The 17,124-nt window shown below is 57.1% G+C and overlaps 1 protein-coding gene across 4 annotated transcripts in view; it reads left to right on the plus strand.

The window, feature by feature from the left end:
* SPTBN2 (spectrin beta, non-erythrocytic 2) overlaps nucleotides 1-17,124 on the plus strand; it is a 38,375-nt gene that overhangs the window by 15,795 nt on the left and 5,456 nt on the right. For all 4 annotated transcript variants that reach the window (XM_073883420.1, XM_025879283.2, XM_073883419.1 and 1 more), the window contains exons 8-26: nucleotides 577-689; nucleotides 832-1,019; nucleotides 1,803-1,920; nucleotides 2,509-2,667; nucleotides 3,008-3,310; nucleotides 4,395-4,548; nucleotides 4,770-5,640; nucleotides 7,365-7,502; nucleotides 7,872-8,628; nucleotides 9,230-9,432; nucleotides 9,812-9,902; nucleotides 10,136-10,282; nucleotides 12,456-12,719; nucleotides 13,906-14,130; nucleotides 14,435-14,524; nucleotides 14,874-15,134; nucleotides 15,221-15,351; nucleotides 15,585-15,789; nucleotides 16,506-16,880. In XM_073883420.1, coding sequence (XP_073739521.1) covers nucleotides 577-689; nucleotides 832-1,019; nucleotides 1,803-1,920; nucleotides 2,509-2,667; nucleotides 3,008-3,310; nucleotides 4,395-4,548; nucleotides 4,770-5,640; nucleotides 7,365-7,502; nucleotides 7,872-8,628; nucleotides 9,230-9,432; nucleotides 9,812-9,902; nucleotides 10,136-10,282; nucleotides 12,456-12,719; nucleotides 13,906-14,130; nucleotides 14,435-14,524; nucleotides 14,874-15,134; nucleotides 15,221-15,351; nucleotides 15,585-15,789; nucleotides 16,506-16,880 — 4,793 coding nt within the window. The remainder of the gene's footprint in view (nucleotides 1-576; nucleotides 690-831; nucleotides 1,020-1,802; nucleotides 1,921-2,508; nucleotides 2,668-3,007; nucleotides 3,311-4,394; nucleotides 4,549-4,769; nucleotides 5,641-7,364; nucleotides 7,503-7,871; nucleotides 8,629-9,229; nucleotides 9,433-9,811; nucleotides 9,903-10,135; nucleotides 10,283-12,455; nucleotides 12,720-13,905; nucleotides 14,131-14,434; nucleotides 14,525-14,873; nucleotides 15,135-15,220; nucleotides 15,352-15,584; nucleotides 15,790-16,505; nucleotides 16,881-17,124) is intronic.

The following is a 17,124-nucleotide window of genomic DNA, read 5'->3' on the forward strand; positions in this document are numbered from 1 at the left end:
TTCCTGAAGGACACTCACCTCCTTGGATTCGCAGCTGAACTTTGGGATTGAGGTCAGAAATAGCCATGACCATGCCCCGAGATGGCCCTGAGAACTGCTAGGGCTTGATGGGCCTGTCCCTCTGAACATCCTGGCTTCGGGAAGCTTAGTTTGTATCTTCCATCTTGCTGCCCCCAAATCCACTGATTTCTTAGACATCTTTGCAGCCCCTAAGTACAAGATCCATCCCCAAACGGGACTACTGTTTCTTTTCTTGCCTTTCCTGCCCTCGACAGTAATTTTGGTCTCCATTGGAAATACTGGGTAAAAGCCTCCTCAGGCTTCTGCATTTTGTCCTCTGCTTGTTCCTAGGAGGGGGAAAAAAATAAAAAAAACTTCACTTTCTCATGTCCTTTTAGTCCAAATGATTTATTTGTCATTTTGCCCTGGGAGGAGCTGGAAGGATGTCAGTTTCAGAGGACTGAGGTGGGGGACCCTGGAATTGGGCTAAGCGATCCCAGTTGCAGGTGTTCTTCTGGGAGGCAGGTTTCTAATCTCTAAACATCAGTGCCTGACCTGAGCGGTCCTTTCTCTCAGATGTGAATGTGGACCAACCAGACGAGAAATCAATCATCACTTACGTGGCTACTTACTATCACTACTTCTCCAAGATGAAGGCCCTGGCTGTGGAAGGCAAAAGGATTGGCAAGGTACCCCCCCTGACCCCGCGTGAGGCGGTTGGAAAAGAGGTCCTGCCTAGGGGGGTCTTCCTCCGCGAAAGCAGAGACGGGGGGAGCTGCAGGGCTGGGCCAGGGACCCCGTAGGCAGGACCCCCTTGTCGCTGTCTCACAGGTATTGGACCATGCCATGGAGGCCGAGCGCCTGGTGGAGAAGTATGAGTCCCTGGCCTCAGAGCTGCTGCAATGGATTGAGCAAACAATTGTCACCCTCAATGACCGGCAGTTGGCCAACTCCCTGAGTGGGGTCCAGAACCAGCTGCAGTCCTTCAATTCCTACCGCACCGTGGAGAAGCCACCCAAGTAGGTGCTCCTGGGCCACCCCCTGCTGCAGCATGCCGGCCCTGAGCCATGCTCATGGGAGAAGAAGCCTAAATCAGGGTGGCCTTTTGGGAGGGAAATTTGGCAGGACATAAATGCAGTGAAGGCTCATTTCCCCCAGCTCAAAGTGCCAGAAGCAATTCCAAGATAAATTTTTTAAATGATGATCCGTTTAAAAAAAAAAAAAAAAAAAAGTCATGCTGGGGAGATGCTTACTGTGGTAGGTAGAGTCAGTGCGATCTGCTCAGATAAGATTACTGGCCGGGTGTTTCGGAACCCACTCCCGGCTTAGGGACAGGGGGATTGGATCTGACAGGCAGGTCATCACCAGCAACACGGGAGTGTGGCTGGTGCCGTGCACACTGCAAAGGTTCTGACTGTTTACCTGTTTTAGAAATGGACTTTTTTTCAAGGGTGGGATCGCCAGTACGCAGCTCTGTACAGTACATGCTACAACTTTGGTTTGTCTATTATTGAGCTCTTTTGGAGTTAGTATGTTTCAGCTCCAAAACTAATACTAATCCAGAAAACATCTGTTCCTACACATCCCAAGAATGATTTGAGGTGCATGCCAAAGTGTAACTGGTCATTTCTTTCTGGTTTTCATTTGTTTTAAAATTACGTTCTTTTTGCTTGTCCATATTTTCCGGCTTTTGCACTGAGATCTTGAGAAGAAAAGCACCACAGGACACTTCGTTTTGAAATGTAGAGTCCCTGTGCCTGTGTGGCCTTTGACTCTGACCCCAGCCCGGCCTCCTGCCTCAGGTTCACTGAGAAGGGGAACTTGGAAGTTCTGCTCTTCACCACCCAGAGCAAGCTGCGGGCCAACAATCAGAAGGTCTACACGCCCCGCGAGGGCCGGCTCATCTCTGACATCAACAAGGTGCACAGCCTCCCTCCCGCCCCACAGATGTCCCATCCTTGGCACCAGCCCCCACTGCCCTGACCGGAACGCTTGTCCCGGCTGCCCAAGGCCCTCCGTGGTACCGACGACGTGACTCACACATGCTGTCGTGCGCCCCGAACATCCCCCTTCCTCCTCCCTCTGTCTCTCCATGGAAGTGCGCACCATAAACTCAGACCCCAGTCGCTTATCTTGTTCGGCATGGCCCTGATTCACTCTCTCTGCCTTTATTTTATTTTTTTCACAGATGGCATTGTAAGATTAGTATAAGTAGTAGGGTTCACCCACGGTCCCACCACCACAAACAAGGCCAGTGGTTTTCATTGTACCCTGTCCCCCTCCAGTCCTCCTCGGCCAGCAGATGTGCTTTCGTGTGGCCCCGTGGCGCTTACACTGTCCGTTTGTCATGCTTCCGTGCACAGGTGTCTGACTGACCACATTCCACACACCCACTAGACCGAGCTTCCCTGGGACGCATCGTGTGCCCCCCAGTCGCGATGACCCCTCCCCACCCTCACTTCCTGAGCCCTGGTCCTTTGGCACCAATGCTGTCCCCCCACCTCGCAGGCTTGGGAGCGGCTGGAGAAAGCGGAGCATGAGCGCGAGCTGGCCCTGCGCACCGAGCTCATCCGCCAGGAGAAGCTGGAGCAGCTGGCCGCCCGCTTCGACCGCAAAGCCGCCATGCGGGAGACCTGGCTTGGCGAGAACCAGCGCCTCGTGGCCCAGGTAGGGCAGGGGGGTTCTTGGCCTGCGTGGGTGGGCAGGAGAAGTGGGAGAGAGAGAGAGAGAGAGAGAGAGGTGGGTTACAAGCCCCGTAACATGGCGGGTTCTCCCACGCAAAAAAAAGGCCAACGAGCCCCCCCCCCCCGCCCCCGAATCAGGGCCAGAGGCTTGAACAGGACAAAGGGTCCGGGATGGGACAGGGTAGAGAGGAAACAGAGCCACCACGTGGAGTTGGCATCTTGCAGCGGAAGTGCCCCCGAGGGCAGAAGGGGCGAGCAGGCGGAGCTGGGGTGCCTGAGCTCCCCCACCTCCCCCACCTCCCCTCGCCTGCCCTCCGCCGCAGGACAACTTCGGGCTGGAGCTGGCGGCCGTTGAGGCGGCCGTGCGGAAGCACGAGGCCATCGAGACGGACATCGTGGCCTACAGCGGCCGGGTGCAGGCCGTGGATGCCGTGGCTGCTGAGCTGGCGGCCGAGCGCTACCATGACATCAAGCGCATCGCGGCGCGGCAGCACAACGTGGCGCGCCTCTGGGACTTCCTGCGGCAGATGGTGGCCGCCCGGCGGGAGCGGCTCCTCCTCAACCTGGAGCTGCAGAAGGTGTTTCAGGACCTGCTCTACCTCATGGACTGGATGGAAGAGATGAAGGTAACGGTGGGACGAGGGGGCAGGGAGGGGGGAGCAGGACTGTGGGAGTACGACTGGAGGTCCATTCCCTTGGCGCGTCTTGGTGGAGTAAGTCTCGGTGCCGGGCCCTGACCCCGATGCGGGCACACGGAGCAAACAGGGCCCTGCCCTCGCAGGGCTCACATCATGGTGGGAGGAGGCTGAGGAGGAAACCCCTGGGCCCACGTGAAACAAAATAGCAGGCAGACAAAGAACCTACAAGGAAACTGAACAGGGCCACGGGGTGAGGTGGTCCTGGAAGGCCTCTGAGGAAACGCAGACTAACACAAGGAGCCGGCACAGGGGCTGTGAGCAGGGAATGTTGCACGCAGAAGGAACAGCCCGGGGCCTGCACAGGCGTGCTGTGTTCAGCATAGGAAGGAGGGCCGGGGCACTGCAGGGCCGTGGATGAGGTAAGGGCGGAGCAGCCTGCTCCCCCAGGGCCTGACAGGCCTGCTCAGGGGTTTGGGTCTTGTTCAGAGTAACATGGAGAACTGAGCGCAATCAGAAGGTTTTGGAAAAGAGAGACGTGGTTCTGCCTTCATGTTTTCAAAGGTCACTTTGACCACAGTGTGAAGGAGGGCCGTGGACAGCCCAAGGGGGGCCGAGGGGCCAGTTAGAGGCTGTGCAGCGATCTAGGCAAAGGATGGGGATGAGGGTGGGTCTGGAGAGACCCTGGAATTGCTGGGGTGCTGGGGGCTGAGCCGTGACCATAGGAGGGTGGCGATAATTCTGGGGCTGAGAAGATGAGTCAGAACGGAGATTTCGGGAGCAAGATTTAGTAAGAAAGTCAGTCGTTCCACAGGAGGGGAGTTGAGTACAAGATGGCCGGGGTGCCGGGACAGAACTGGGGCATCACTGCGTGTGTGAGTGGGGGCCGACAGACAGGAGCGGCTGTGCTCATCTGCATGTGACCCCTGCAGCCACCCAAGGAGGCTGGGAGGTGCAGTGGATTCAGGAAGAGGGAGCGAGGTTGGCCCGTGCGTGCGGTGGGCCTGAAAGAGGCCTGGCGGGGAGGGACCTGGGAGCTCTCGGATGGGCACGGGCACGCCGCCTGTCCCGGCAGGGCCGGCTGCAGTCTCACGACCTGGGCAAGCATCTGGCCGGAGTGGAGGACCTGCTGCAGCTGCACGAGCTGGTGGAAGCGGACATTGCCGTGCAGGCTGAGAGGGTGCGGGCCGTCAGCGCCTCTGCACTGCGCTTCTGTGACCCAGGCAAAGGTGAACCCTGGGGGGAAGGAGCTGAGCAGGGAGCGGCTCAGGAAGGAAAACAGCCAGACTGGGAAAATTGGGGACAGGAAGGATGAGGGTTGCATGGAGGTGACGGAGCTAGGGAGGGAGGCTTAAGGGGCGGTGTGTGTAGAGATTCATAACCAGGGATGGGTAGGGGGCAGCGGGATGGCTGGGCTACAGCTCTCAACCCTCTGCCCCGACCTTTTCAGAGTACAAACCATGCGACCCCCAGCTGGTGTCAGAGCGGGTGGCCTCCCTGGAGCAGAGCTACGAGGCGCTGTGCGAGTTGGCTGCGGCCCGGCGGGCCCGGCTGGAGGAGTCCCGGCGCCTCTGGCGTTTCCTCTGGGAGGTGGGTGAGGCTGAGGCCTGGGTTCGGGAGCAGCAACACCTGCTGGCCTCTGCAGAAACTGGCCGGGACCTGACTGGCGTCCTCCGCCTGCTCAACAAACACACAGCCCTGAGGGGTGAGATGAGTGGCCGGCGGGGGCCCTTGAAGCTGACGCTGGAACAGGGCCAGCAGTTAGTTGCAGAGGGCCATCCCGGGGCCAGCCAGGCTGCCGCCCGCATGGCCGAGCTGCAGGCCCAGTGGGAGCGGCTGGAGGCCCTGGCAGAGGAGCGTGCCCAGCGGCTTGCCCAGGCCGCCAGCCTCTACCAGTTCCAGGCCGATGCAAACGACATGGAGGCCTGGCTGGTGGACGCGCTGCGCCTGGTGTCCAGCCCCGAACTGGGGCACGACGAGTTCTCCACGCAGGCCCTGGCCCGGCAGCATCGGGCCCTGGAGGAGGAGATCCGGAGCCACCGGCCAGCCCTGGATGCCCTGAGGGAACAGGCCGCCGCCCTGCCTCCTGCGCTGAGCTGCACACCAGAGGTGCAGGGCAGGGTGCCTAGCCTGGAGCGGCACTACGAGGAGCTGCAGGCCCGGGCAGGCGAGCGTGCGCGGGCCCTGGAAGCAGCCCTGGCGCTCTATACCATGCTCAGCGAGGCGGGGGCCTGTGGCCTGTGGGTGGAGGAGAAGGAGCAGTGGCTCAACGGGCTGGCCCTGCCTGAGCGCCTGGAGGATCTGGAGGTGGTGCAGCAGAGGTAGGCCCCCTGCGGATGCCCTCTGGGAGGGCCTGGCAAGTGGGACAGCCCACGTGTGGGCTGTGGGCCCTTCTGTAAACCACCTGCTCTGGCTACGACCCTTTGAGTCTTCTTTTTTTTTTTTAAGATCTGATTTGTTTGAGAGAGGGAGAGAGAGAGCACACACAGGGAGGCTGGCAGAGGCAGAGGGAGAAGCAGGCTCCCCACCGAGCAGGGAGCCCGATGCGGGGCTCCATCCCAGGACCCTGGGATCATGACCTGAGCCAAAGGCAGACGCTTAACGACTGAGCCACCCAGGCACCCCCAACCCTTTGGGTCTTAACAGTTGTCTGGGTTTTGCTTTCATGAAAAATGTCAAACATACTCAAAAGGAGAAAACATACCACAAACTTCTAGTACCCCATCACCCAGATTCAGTAATTGTCAGTATCTTGCTATATTTGATTATTTTTCATTTTAAAAATTAGCAAATCCCCAGATTATCATTTCACTTCTGTGTTCCCCACGATGTGTCCTCTAAGAAATAGGAAGAAGTATTCTCAAATATAGTAAATTATGTGTGTGTGGACTTAAAATAGCTGAGGCTTTGATGTTATAGACCTTTAGACAGATACACTGATTAACCTTATCAAGTAGCTTTATTTACAGAATAATACATCTTAAAATGATTTAGAAAGGACGTTTTTCATATAGAACCACTATACCATTAATTATCGTATAGAACAAAATTAGCAATTCCTTGATATCATCTATTACTCATTCCATAGTCAAATTTCCTGGTGGTTTTAAAAATGTATTTAAAGATTTTTTTTTTTTTTTAAGTTTTCAAGATATCCTATGGCAGGGATCAGCATACTGTAATTCTGGGGCCAACTCCAGCCCACTGCCTTTTTTTTTTTTTTTTTTTAATCTTTATTGGAACAGAGCCAGGCTCATTCATTTCCATATCATCCCTGGCTGCTTTTGCACTACAACAGCAGAGCTAAATACTCATGACAGGGACCTTATGGCCCACACAGCCTGAAATATTTGCCCTTTACGGAAACCATTTGCAGACTGTGAGAATATCACAGAAGTTATGCTTCACATCTTTATCACTCAAATATTTTTGGTTGTCAGTTCATTTTTTAACCCCTGGTATTAGGATGGGACCCAGTTAGGTGCCTAAAGGGTCAGTCCCGGCGCGCCTGGGTGGCTCAGCCGTTGAGCGTCTGCCTTCGGCTCAGGTCATGATCCCAGGGTCCTGGGATCGAGCCCCGCATCGGGCTCCCTGCTCGGCGGGGAGCCTGCTTCTCCCTCTCCCACTCCCCCTGCTTGTGTTCCCTCTCTCGCCGTGTCTCTGTCTGTCAAATAAATAAATAAAATCTTTAAAAAAATAGAAAATAAAGGGTCAGTCCCAGGAGGAATAGGGAGATTCTGATAAAGAATGAGGCGTTGGGCCAGGCGTTACTTTGGCTTGTGCAACTGTTCCTGATATTTAACTTCCACCATCTTCTTGAGCACTCTAGAGATTATTGTTTTTCTACTTGTCTGGGGGGGCTGGGGGCTCCCCACTTGACCCACAGATAACTGCAGACCTCGTAGGTGAAGATGTGCAGAGACTCCTATAAGTCAGCCACATGTTGACAGAGGGGCATTTTCCTGGGCATTTAGGGGAGGTGGGCTGGTGCTTCACCACTTCCATGACCCATGACCACCCCTTGCACCCTCCTCCACCTGCTCAGGTTCGAGACCCTGGAGCCTGAGATGAATGCCCTCGCAGCCCGGATCACTGCCGTGAACGACATTGCGGAACAGTTGCTGAAGGCCAACCCCCCGGGCAAGGACAGCATTGTCAATACCCAGAAGCAGCTCAACCACAGGTGGGCTTGGGGAGGGGAACCAAGAAAGGATGCAGCAGACAGGGATGGCAGCCAGAAGGGGGAGTCCTAGGGGGCATGGTACGGAGGCTAAAAATGAGGAAAGAAGGCCATCTGGAATACGTAGTGGGGCAGAGGTGGGAAATGAGGAAGGGAATGAAAGAGGGTGAAGGTAGTCCAAAAAGGCTTGTGCCTGGACAGGGAGTAATCAAGGAGTCAAGGGAGGATGAGCCCGGAGCGGCCTCTTTAACGCAGCACGAGCAGGTGGTAGAATATCCCAAAGGAGAGGCAGGGAAGAAGCTTCCAGATATACCCGGACAGCGCAGGGAAGCTGAGCAGCTCCAGACACCAGACACCCCCCTCCACCCTCAGGTGGCAGCAGTTTCGGACCCTGGCCGATGGCAAGAAGGCAGCTCTGACATCAGCCCTGAGCATCCAGAACTACCACTTAGAATGCACAGAGACCCAGGCCTGGATGAGAGAAAAGACCAAGGTCATCGAGTCCACCCAGGGCCTGGGCAATGACCTGGCCGGGGTGCTGGCGCTGCAGCGGAAGCTGGCCGGCACCGAGCGGGACCTGGAGGCCATCGCTGCCCGGGTGGGCGAACTGACTCGAGAGGCCAATGCCCTGGCCGCTGGCCACCCCGCCCAAGCCCCTGCCATCCATGCCCGGCTTGGAGAGGTCCAAGCTGGCTGGGAAGACCTGAGGGCCACCATGCGACGCCGGGAGGAATCACTGGGTGAGGCGCGGAGGCTGCAGGACTTCCTGCGCAGCTTAGATGACTTCCAGGCATGGCTCGGTCGCACGCAGACCTCTGTGGCCTCTGAAGAAGGGCCAGCCACCCTGCCCGAGGCAGAGGCCCTCCTGGCCCAACACGCAGCCCTGCGGGGAGAGGTGGAGCGGGCCCGCGGGGAGTACAGCCGGCTCCGGGCCCTGGGTGAGGAGGTGACCCGTGACCAGGCTGATCCTCAGTGCCTCTTCCTGCGGCAGCGACTGGAAGCCCTGGGCACCGGCTGGGAGGAGCTGGGCCGCATGTGGGAGAGCCGGCAAGGCCGCCTGGCCCAGGCCCATGGCTTCCAAGGCTTCCTGCGGGATGCGCGCCAGGCCGAGGGCGTGCTCAGCAGCCAGGTGAGAGCAGGGACACAGAGTCCCACCCAGGAAGAAGAGGGGACTAGGGACAGGGAAGTGTGGATGAGAGAGAGGTGGATGGGGAGGAAATGGCAGCGGGTGGAGTAATTGAGGAACCGGGATGGACAGGGAGAATGTGCAAGAAAAATACAGGAGTAAAAAAAAAAAAACAAAAACAAGATGTAGGTGCTTGGCCGGCTCAGTCAGTAGAGCATGTGACTCTTGATCTCAGGGTTGCGAGTTCAGGGCCCACGTTGGGCTTCAGCACTTACTTAAAAAAAAAAATGTAAATATAACCTGCCAAAACTGACTTGAGAAGAAATAAAAAACCTGACTTGTCATGTAACTGTTAAATCAAATCAGTGGCCAGAAATAATTTGGAACAGGATTTGGGCTGTTAAGGTCCTCTTGCCCAGCTCCCTTGTTACTTTGCGAGCCTGTGGCATAATCAGACACCCCCCCAACACTGTCTTCAGAACCAGACCGTCCACCCTCCCCTCCCCAGCTGGCCTCCACGTCTGATGCATCCTTCAGTAGGTCCCTTCTGAAAAGTCGACAAGTACTTTTGAGAAGTGAGCTGCGTACCTCTCCTCCCACACAGGAATACGTTTTGTCCCACACGGAGATGCCGGGGACGCTCCAAGCTGCGGATACTGCCATAAAAAAACTGGAAGATTTCATGAGCACCATGGATGCCAACGGAGAGCGGATCCGCGGGCTGCTGGAGGCTGGGCACCAGCTGGTGTCTGGGGGCAACATCCACGCCGAGAAGATCCAGGAGAAGGCCGACTCCATCGAGAGGAGGTATGATGAAGACAGTGGGTACATGGGAGCCCCGGTGGGGAAGTGAGCGAGAACAGCCTGGCCGGTTCCACTGATGAAGAAGCTGGAGAACGCAGCACAGACAGATGGTGGTGGGGGCTGACGAAAAGTAGAGGAGGAAGAACTTAGTGGTCAGAGAGGGACTAAGCCATGAGCTTGGAAGTTCTGCTTCCCCCACACCAGGGGAGATGAAGTCCATTGGCCTAGCTGGATGCTGGACATCCATAATCCCGGGTTGTCTTGCAGTGCTCCAGGAAGGCATTGTCCCCATAGCAAGAGGACTGAAGGCCTCTAGGTTAGTTACAGGGTCATAGCCCTTTGACAGTGAGTTCGAGGGCCTCACAAGGGACTGTCATTACAGACACAAGAAGAATCAAGAAGCGGTGCAGCAGCTTTTGGGCCGTCTTCGGGACAACCGAGGGCAGCAGCATTTCCTACAGGACTGTCACGAGGTGAGGCTCTGTTCCCCCATGTCCCCTCCCACATTCCCCAGCCATCCCTTTGCTAACGTGCCCCAGCTTTCTGAGCCTAGAATAAGACCGTTGCAGTATCACCTGAGTAAGTGGACCTCTGCCTGGCTTCCCCCCACATCCACCACTTCTCCCAGCTCACCTCACCCCCTTATGCCTCACCGCATCTGAAATGTACTCTGCCCTTCTCCACCCCTGCTCTGTGCTTGGTCCAGCTGAAGCTCTGGATTGATGAGAAGATGCTGACAGCCCAGGACGTGTCCTATGACGAGGCCCGCAACCTGCATACCAAATGGCAGAAGCACCAGGCGTTCATGGCCGAGCTGGCCGCCAACAAAGACTGGTTGGACAAAGTAGATAAGGTGAGTGGTGTGACAGCAGCAGCAAGAAGAGAGCCCTGGGTCCTCCTCCGGACACGATCCTGGCCACAGTGCAGGGGAGGATCCTGGCTTCAGGCGATGGTTCTTTCAGGGTTAGAGGTCATGGGGTCTCTGGTGCCAGACCTCCAAGATGGAAACTTATGGTCTGGGGAACAAAAGTCTTAGGTCTCTGAGACAGTGACTCCAGAACTTTGGGAAAGCCCAAATTAGTAGGGAGCCAAGCTACAGCTTTGGGTCAACATGGTAACTATCCCTGGGTCCAGAGCAGGATGACACTCTTCAGCAGGGATCAGCAAACTTCTCTCAAGGGCCAGACGGTAAATATTTTTGCTTTGCAGGCCACACGGTTTCTGCTATGACGACTCAACTCTCCGCAAAAGCAACCATAGAGAATACATAATGATTGAGTGTAGCTGTGTTCCAATAAAACTTTATTTATAAAAACAGGTGGGGGCCGCATTTGGCCCACAGAGCACAATTTGCCAACCCGTGCTTTTAAGCCTTGCTGTTCCTGGTACTTGGTCTCTAAACCCACGACTTCTTCTAGAGCTGAGCAGAGGTAAAACTTTATTTCAACTCAGCAAGTGTTCCCGGGTGACATTATGTGTGCTCAGCACCCTGCAAGATACATAAAAAGACACTTTCCTTCCCTCAAGGTCATGATGGTTGGAGAGAGGAGGAGACCAGTGTATGTCTAGTGTTTCCATTTGTTCAGCAGATATTTCCTGGGTGCTACTATACGCAAAGCATTGAATTGGGCACCAAGAGGGGGAATGAAGGCAATTCTACTATGGGCTCCACCCTTGAGGAATGACACTACAGCCAGGATATGAGACAGATCCACAAAAACCTAAGTTAAACCCAAAGCAGAATATGACAACTGCAGTAAGAGAGGGCCTGATAAAGCCTGGGCCCTCTGTGTGTGCCCGTAAAGCTCTGTGCCCATAAACCTTTGTTTACGAGGAAAGAGGAGGTAGAGGAATCCTAGAGGCAGGCGCCTCCAGGGCAGTCCCTGAAGGATGAGTAGAATTTGGACAAGCAGAGATATTGGAGGAAGGATGTTTCTAGGTAGAGAAAACAGTGCAAACAGAAAACCTGAGGTGTGGAAGTGGGGTGCCTGTGTGGGAACAAGGGGGTAAGTCAGTCTGGCAGGAACACAGAATGTGGAAAGGGGCCCCATGGGAGAAAAGATGGGAAAAGCCTGGCCGGTCAGGTCATGAAAAGCCTTGATCACACGTAAGGACTGTGCATTGACGTGTGGATCATGCAGAAGGTTCATGAAGTTACCCAGGCAGTGCTAGGCTCTAACTCTTCATCCTGACAGCCATGCATAAAGTGGCCTCAAGGCAGTGCCTTGGTTTGTGTTCTAGAAGCAGACCCTGAAACAAGGCTTCCAGTACAGGCCACGTATGTGGGAGATGCGCACAGAAAACACTAGTAGGGGAGTGGGAAGCTGGGATGGAAAAGGAAAGGCGTTCGATAATGGGTCCAAGGCCATGCCAGTCACCCTAGGGGGCAACAGGCACTCAGTCCGAATGAGGCACCTTGGGAGACTGTGTAGGACACACAGCCACTTTATTCCAACCAAGGCACAAGAATGTCCGCCAGCTCCCTGTCACTGGCTGAGGGCTGCTTCCTAGGGCACTAACTCCCGGGCACTTCCAGTCCGCCTTGCATACAGATCAAGAGACCATGCTTCCCTCACCTCCCGAGCAGCCAAAGTCCTCAAGCAGAAAAGCTGGGAGTGGGGAGAGCGGTGAGACCCGCGGGTACGTAGCCCAGGTGAGGGGTGACCCCCTGAGAAACAGGGGCGCGTGGCAAATACACAAGACCATGTGTGCCTAACCCCAGAGGCTGTAAGCACAAGGGAGCCCGACGTAGTAAAGGTCTCTGTGGCTTCTTCCTTGAAATGAGGTTTTGAGCTGGGCCCTGAACAAGTAGGGTGTAATCAGCCGGCGGGGGGTTGGGGGGGAAGCGGTTTAGAAGGGGTTTGAAACCTTTGGGATGAGTGTGTTGTGGAGAATACCCAAGAACTTGGAATTATTGCCTACACCTCAGGTTCCTCCTGCCCTTTAGCTCCCTGGTCTGCTACTGACCCGTAAAGTTCAGTGATACCTAATTCTGACACTGACCCCTTCTGTGTCCCATCCCCCAGGAAGGGCGGGAACTGACTCTCGAGAAGCCAGAGCTGAAAGCTTTGGTGTCCGAGAAGCTGGGGGACCTGCACAAGCGCTGGGACAGGCTGGAAAGCACCACCCAGGCCAAGGCCCGCAGCCTCTTCGATGCCAACCGAGCCGAGCTGTTTGCCCAGAGCTGCTCTGCCCTGGAGAGCTGGCTGGAGAGCCTGCAGGCCCAGCTGCACTCTGACGACTATGGCAAGGACCTCACCAGCGTCAACATTCTGCTCAAGAAGCAACAGGTGCTCTGCAGGCCTGTGATGGGGATGGTGAACGGCAGCAGAAAGGAGGAGGGAGTCTGTAGCTCTTGAGATTTGGGAGGCCATTCTAAGGCCTCACAGACAACATCTTTCCTGGTATTTCTCAAAGCGAGGTCCATGGGCCACCATATCAGAATCTCTTAGGAGTGGGTATCAGCCAGAGTAAAAGTCGGGAGACAGAACCCACGCTCCAACTTAAACAGGGAAACTTTAATAAAAAGAAGTATCAATTAGTAAAAGGTGTTCACCAAAAAGGGTAAAGAGAAATCAAAAGCAGGGATCAGAAAACATTTTTCTGTAAAGGGCTGGACAGTAACAGTTTGGCCTTTGTAGGTCATACAATCTCTGTCACAAGAACTCTGTTCTTGTAGGGCAAAAGCTGCCATAGGCAATATGTAAAATTATATGTGTAATGGATGTGGCTACGTGCCAATAAAACTTTATTCACAAAAGCGGGTAGGGGGCTGGGTTTGCTGGTCCCTGCTGTAAAGAGTACAGGAATAGCAGATGTAGGGAGCAGCTACTATCTCTGGGGCTGAGGAGGGGTACCCAAGGAGGAACAAGATGCTTCCCCCACCACTACCACCACCACCCCAAAGCTGAATTTCAGACCTCAGTGGAGAGGGCCAAGGCCCGCTGGATGTTGTAGAACTTTGCTGGGGTTATCATGGGACCAAGCAGGTCTAGAGCTGGCAGGCCAAGACTGGCCAGTAGAACGTTGCCACGGGAATGCCAGCAAAACCTGCGGGAGGGCGAGAGCCACGGGCTTCCCTGCGCACCATGGGCAGTTTTGCTTCAGGAGCAAGAAGAAAGGCACACTGGACCCAGAAACAGCCCCTTCCCTCCCTGCGCCTTGTGGTGACCCTCTAGCGCCCCCTACTCACAAGGCCTAGCATTGCACCAGCTGGCAATGAGAAATGTGGACCCGGGCCAGCCGCCAAAACAGGGTAAGACGGACCTGGAACCGAGGAGAATTTGGGCCTGAGAGGCAGTAAACTGATAACTGGCCCAGTTATCACACAGCCCCGGACTCTTCGGGATAGTAAAGTTTGAGATCCACCAAGCCAGGCCATGAGGAGATGCTCTCCCTAGGGTGAGCTCCGGGGATAAGAAATCTCCATTGGCTACACCAGCGATACGTGCGCTGATCCCCCTGCCCGGGTTACAGATGCTGGAACGGGAGATGGCTGTGCGAGAGAAGGAGGTGGAGGCCATCCAGGCCCAGGCGACGGCGCTGGCCCAGGAGGACCAGGGTGCGGGGGAGGTGGAGCGGACCTCGAGGGCCGTGGAGGAGAAGTTCCGGGCCCTGTCCCGGCCCATGGCGGAGCGCTGCCAGCGCCTGCAAGCCTCTCGAGAGCAGCACCAGTTCCACCGGGACGTGGAGGACGAGATCGTGAGTCCCTAGGGTCTGCGATGGGGTAGTGTTGTCACCGGGGCAAGTTGCTCCCTGCCATTCGCTTTCTAGTCTCCTTCCTGGATGCTGGGGAGATGCCAGTGGTGCTGTTTTCTCTTCCCTCTGGCACTGAACACAGGGGATGCCTTGGGGATGCCCTTGAGGTCCCTTTACCTCAGACTCAGAGATGACTGTTCCCAGCACACACACACCAGGAGCCCTAGAAAACCTCCCCCAGGCCTCCCCGCCGTCCAACCCCTACTTTGCCCCCGGCACCTCCACGGACGCCCTCTTTCTCATGCAGTTGTGGGTGACAGAGCGGCTGCCCATGGCTAGCTCCATGGAGCATGGCAAGGACCTGCCCAGTGTCCAGCTTCTCATGAAGAAAAACCAGGTGAGGCCGAGGCTAAAGGCAAAAGAAAAGGTCCCGAGAGCCTCCCAGACTCGGAAGTTTGTCTTTTCTTAAAAAACCTTGGGGTTTCTCTGGCTTCGCTCGAGGCTGTGTGTGATCCTACACTTCAGGGGTGGGCCTGCCCTCTCCGCAGGAGGGTGGGCTCCCTCCGTGGCAGATCGGGCAGATCGAAGGGGTGCTACCGTCCCAACCTTGGGCCCAGGAAGGGGGCAAGTGAGAAGGACGCAGGGAGAAAGGACTGGGAGTGAGGGGCCGGATGTGGAGCAGGTGTAGGGGACGGGAGGCTGAGGGGGCCCCCTGTCAGAATGTCCTCTTCCGCCGCCGCGGACAGACCCTGCAGAAGGAGATACAGGGCCATGAGCCGCGGATCGCAGACCTCACGGAGCGGCAGCGTGCTCTGGGCCCGGCGGCGGCAGGCCCCGAGCTGGCCGAGCTGCAGGAAATGTGGAAACGCCTGAGCCGTGAGCTGGAGCTTCGAGGAAGGCGACTGGAGGAGGCCCTGCGGGCCCAGCAGTTCTACCGCGATGCCGCCGAGGCAGAGGCCTGGATGGGTGAGCAGGAGCTACACATGATGGGCCAGGAGAAAGCCAAGGTGAGGGGCGGGGCGGAGCTCAGGCTGCGGGGGCTGCCGCTCCCTCCCCGCAGACCCTCCTCCCCGATGCCCACTGTCGTCCCCAGGACGAGCTCAGCGCCCAGGCGGAGGTGAAGAAGCATCAGGGGCTGGAGCAAGCCCTGGCCGACTACGCTCAGACCATCCACCAGCTGGCAGCCAGCAGCCAAGACATGATTGACCACAACCACCCAGAGAGGTGAGCACGGCGGCCCACAAAGGGGAGAACAGCCCCTGTGGGGACGGGAGCTGGTTCCAGGGTGGTGCGCGGATTGCGGAGCCTTCGGTACCACATGTGTACAGAACCGTCTAGAGAGCTGGACGAGCAGAGACCTGGCAGGTAGTTGGCCAGGGCGGACAGGACTCTATGGAACAGGCTAGGGGTCAGAGCCCAGCATCCTGAGTCCCACGGTGCCTGCCCCGCCCCCGCAGCACGCGGCTCTCGATCCGCCAAGCCCAGGTGGACAAGCTGTATGCCGGCCTCAAGGAGCTGGCTGGAGAGCGGCGGGAGCGCCTGCAGGAGCACCTGCGCCTTTGCCAGCTCCGCCGCGAGCTGGATGACCTGGAGCAGTGGATCCAGGAGCGCGAGGTGGTGGCAGCCTCCCACGAGCTGGGCCAGGACTATGAGCACGTGACTGTGAGTGCGGGGTGGACACCAGCCGCAGGGCAGCCCTGGGAGGAGTAGAGGCCCCACCGGGGAGGGTCCAGGGGCAGGGGGCATGAGAGCAGGCTGAGCAGGAGCCATCCTTGGGTATTTGTAGAACTGTGTACAATGGAGGTCATGGGGCCTGTACGTAGATGTGGGCAAAAAGGAAATTTCCAATCATTCTCTCTCTCTCTCTTTTTTAAGATTTTATTTGTTTATTTGAGAGAGAGAATGAAATAGAGCATGAGAGGGGGGAGGGTCAGAGGGAGAAGCAGACTCCCCGCTGAGCCGGGAGCCCGATGTGGGACTCGATCCCGGGACTCCAGGATCATGACCTGAGCCGAAGGCAGTCGTTCAACCAACTGAGCCACCCAGGCGCCCTCCAATCATTCTCAACAGCACGGGGGACTTGAGGTTCCGCTGCACGGTTTGGGGGCTTGGACCCTCATGAGTGCAGATATATGGACCATAGTTAGGGTATCCTTGTCTGAAGGCCAAAGGTTCCAAGCACCCCCAAGGCTTTTGCTGGGGCTGGGGGCATCAGTCACATCCGGGGTAAATGGAAACCAGCCGCCCTGCGGAAGAAACCTGTTTTGGCCTATGTGGTCCAGGGCGCGAAGTGGGTTCTTGGTTTGGGGCGAGAAGACTCACACGTTGGGCGGGGACTGCGTCCACCGGCGTCACGGCACTGTCCATGTCTCCTCCAGATGCTCCGGGACAAATTCCGAGAATTTTCCCGGGACACAAGTACCATCGGTCAGGAGCGCGTGGACGGCGCCAACACACTGGCCAACGGGCTCATCGCCGGGGGCCACGCCGCCCGGGCCACCGTGGCCGAGTGGAAAGACAGTCTCAACGAGGCCTGGGCTGACCTGCTCGAGCTGCTGGACACGCGGGGTCAGGTGCTGGCTGCGGCCCACGAGCTGCAGCGCTTCCTGCACGGGGCCCGCCAGGCCCTGGTGCGGGTGCAGCACAAGCAGCAGCAGCTTCCCGACGGGACCGGCCGCGACCTCAACGCGGCCGAGGCCCTGCAGCGCCGGCACTGCGCCTTTGAGCACGACATCCAGGCCCTCAGCGCCCAGGTCCGCCCCCCTCCCCCCACCGGTGCGGGGAGATGGGGGCTGGCTCCAGGGAGACTTGGTGGGAAACGGTGGGGGGGGGGGGGGGGGGGCGGTGGCGCAGAAAGGCAGGGAGGATGGCATCCTCTGGAGGGACACTTAGGGACGAGGTTAGAAGGATTCCAGGAAAACCTCTCTGGCCAGGGGATGTCTAGCCACGGCGTCCACAAGCCTTCTGGAGGGCCCGTGACATTTTCAGATGGTCCCA

Source organism: Callorhinus ursinus, unplaced genomic scaffold (assembly GCF_003265705.2).
Source record: "Callorhinus ursinus isolate GAN/ISIS: 27379988/994484 unplaced genomic scaffold, GSC_fseal_2.0 scaffold51, whole genome shotgun sequence".
Classification (NCBI taxonomy): Eukaryota; Metazoa; Chordata; class Mammalia; order Carnivora; family Otariidae; genus Callorhinus; species Callorhinus ursinus.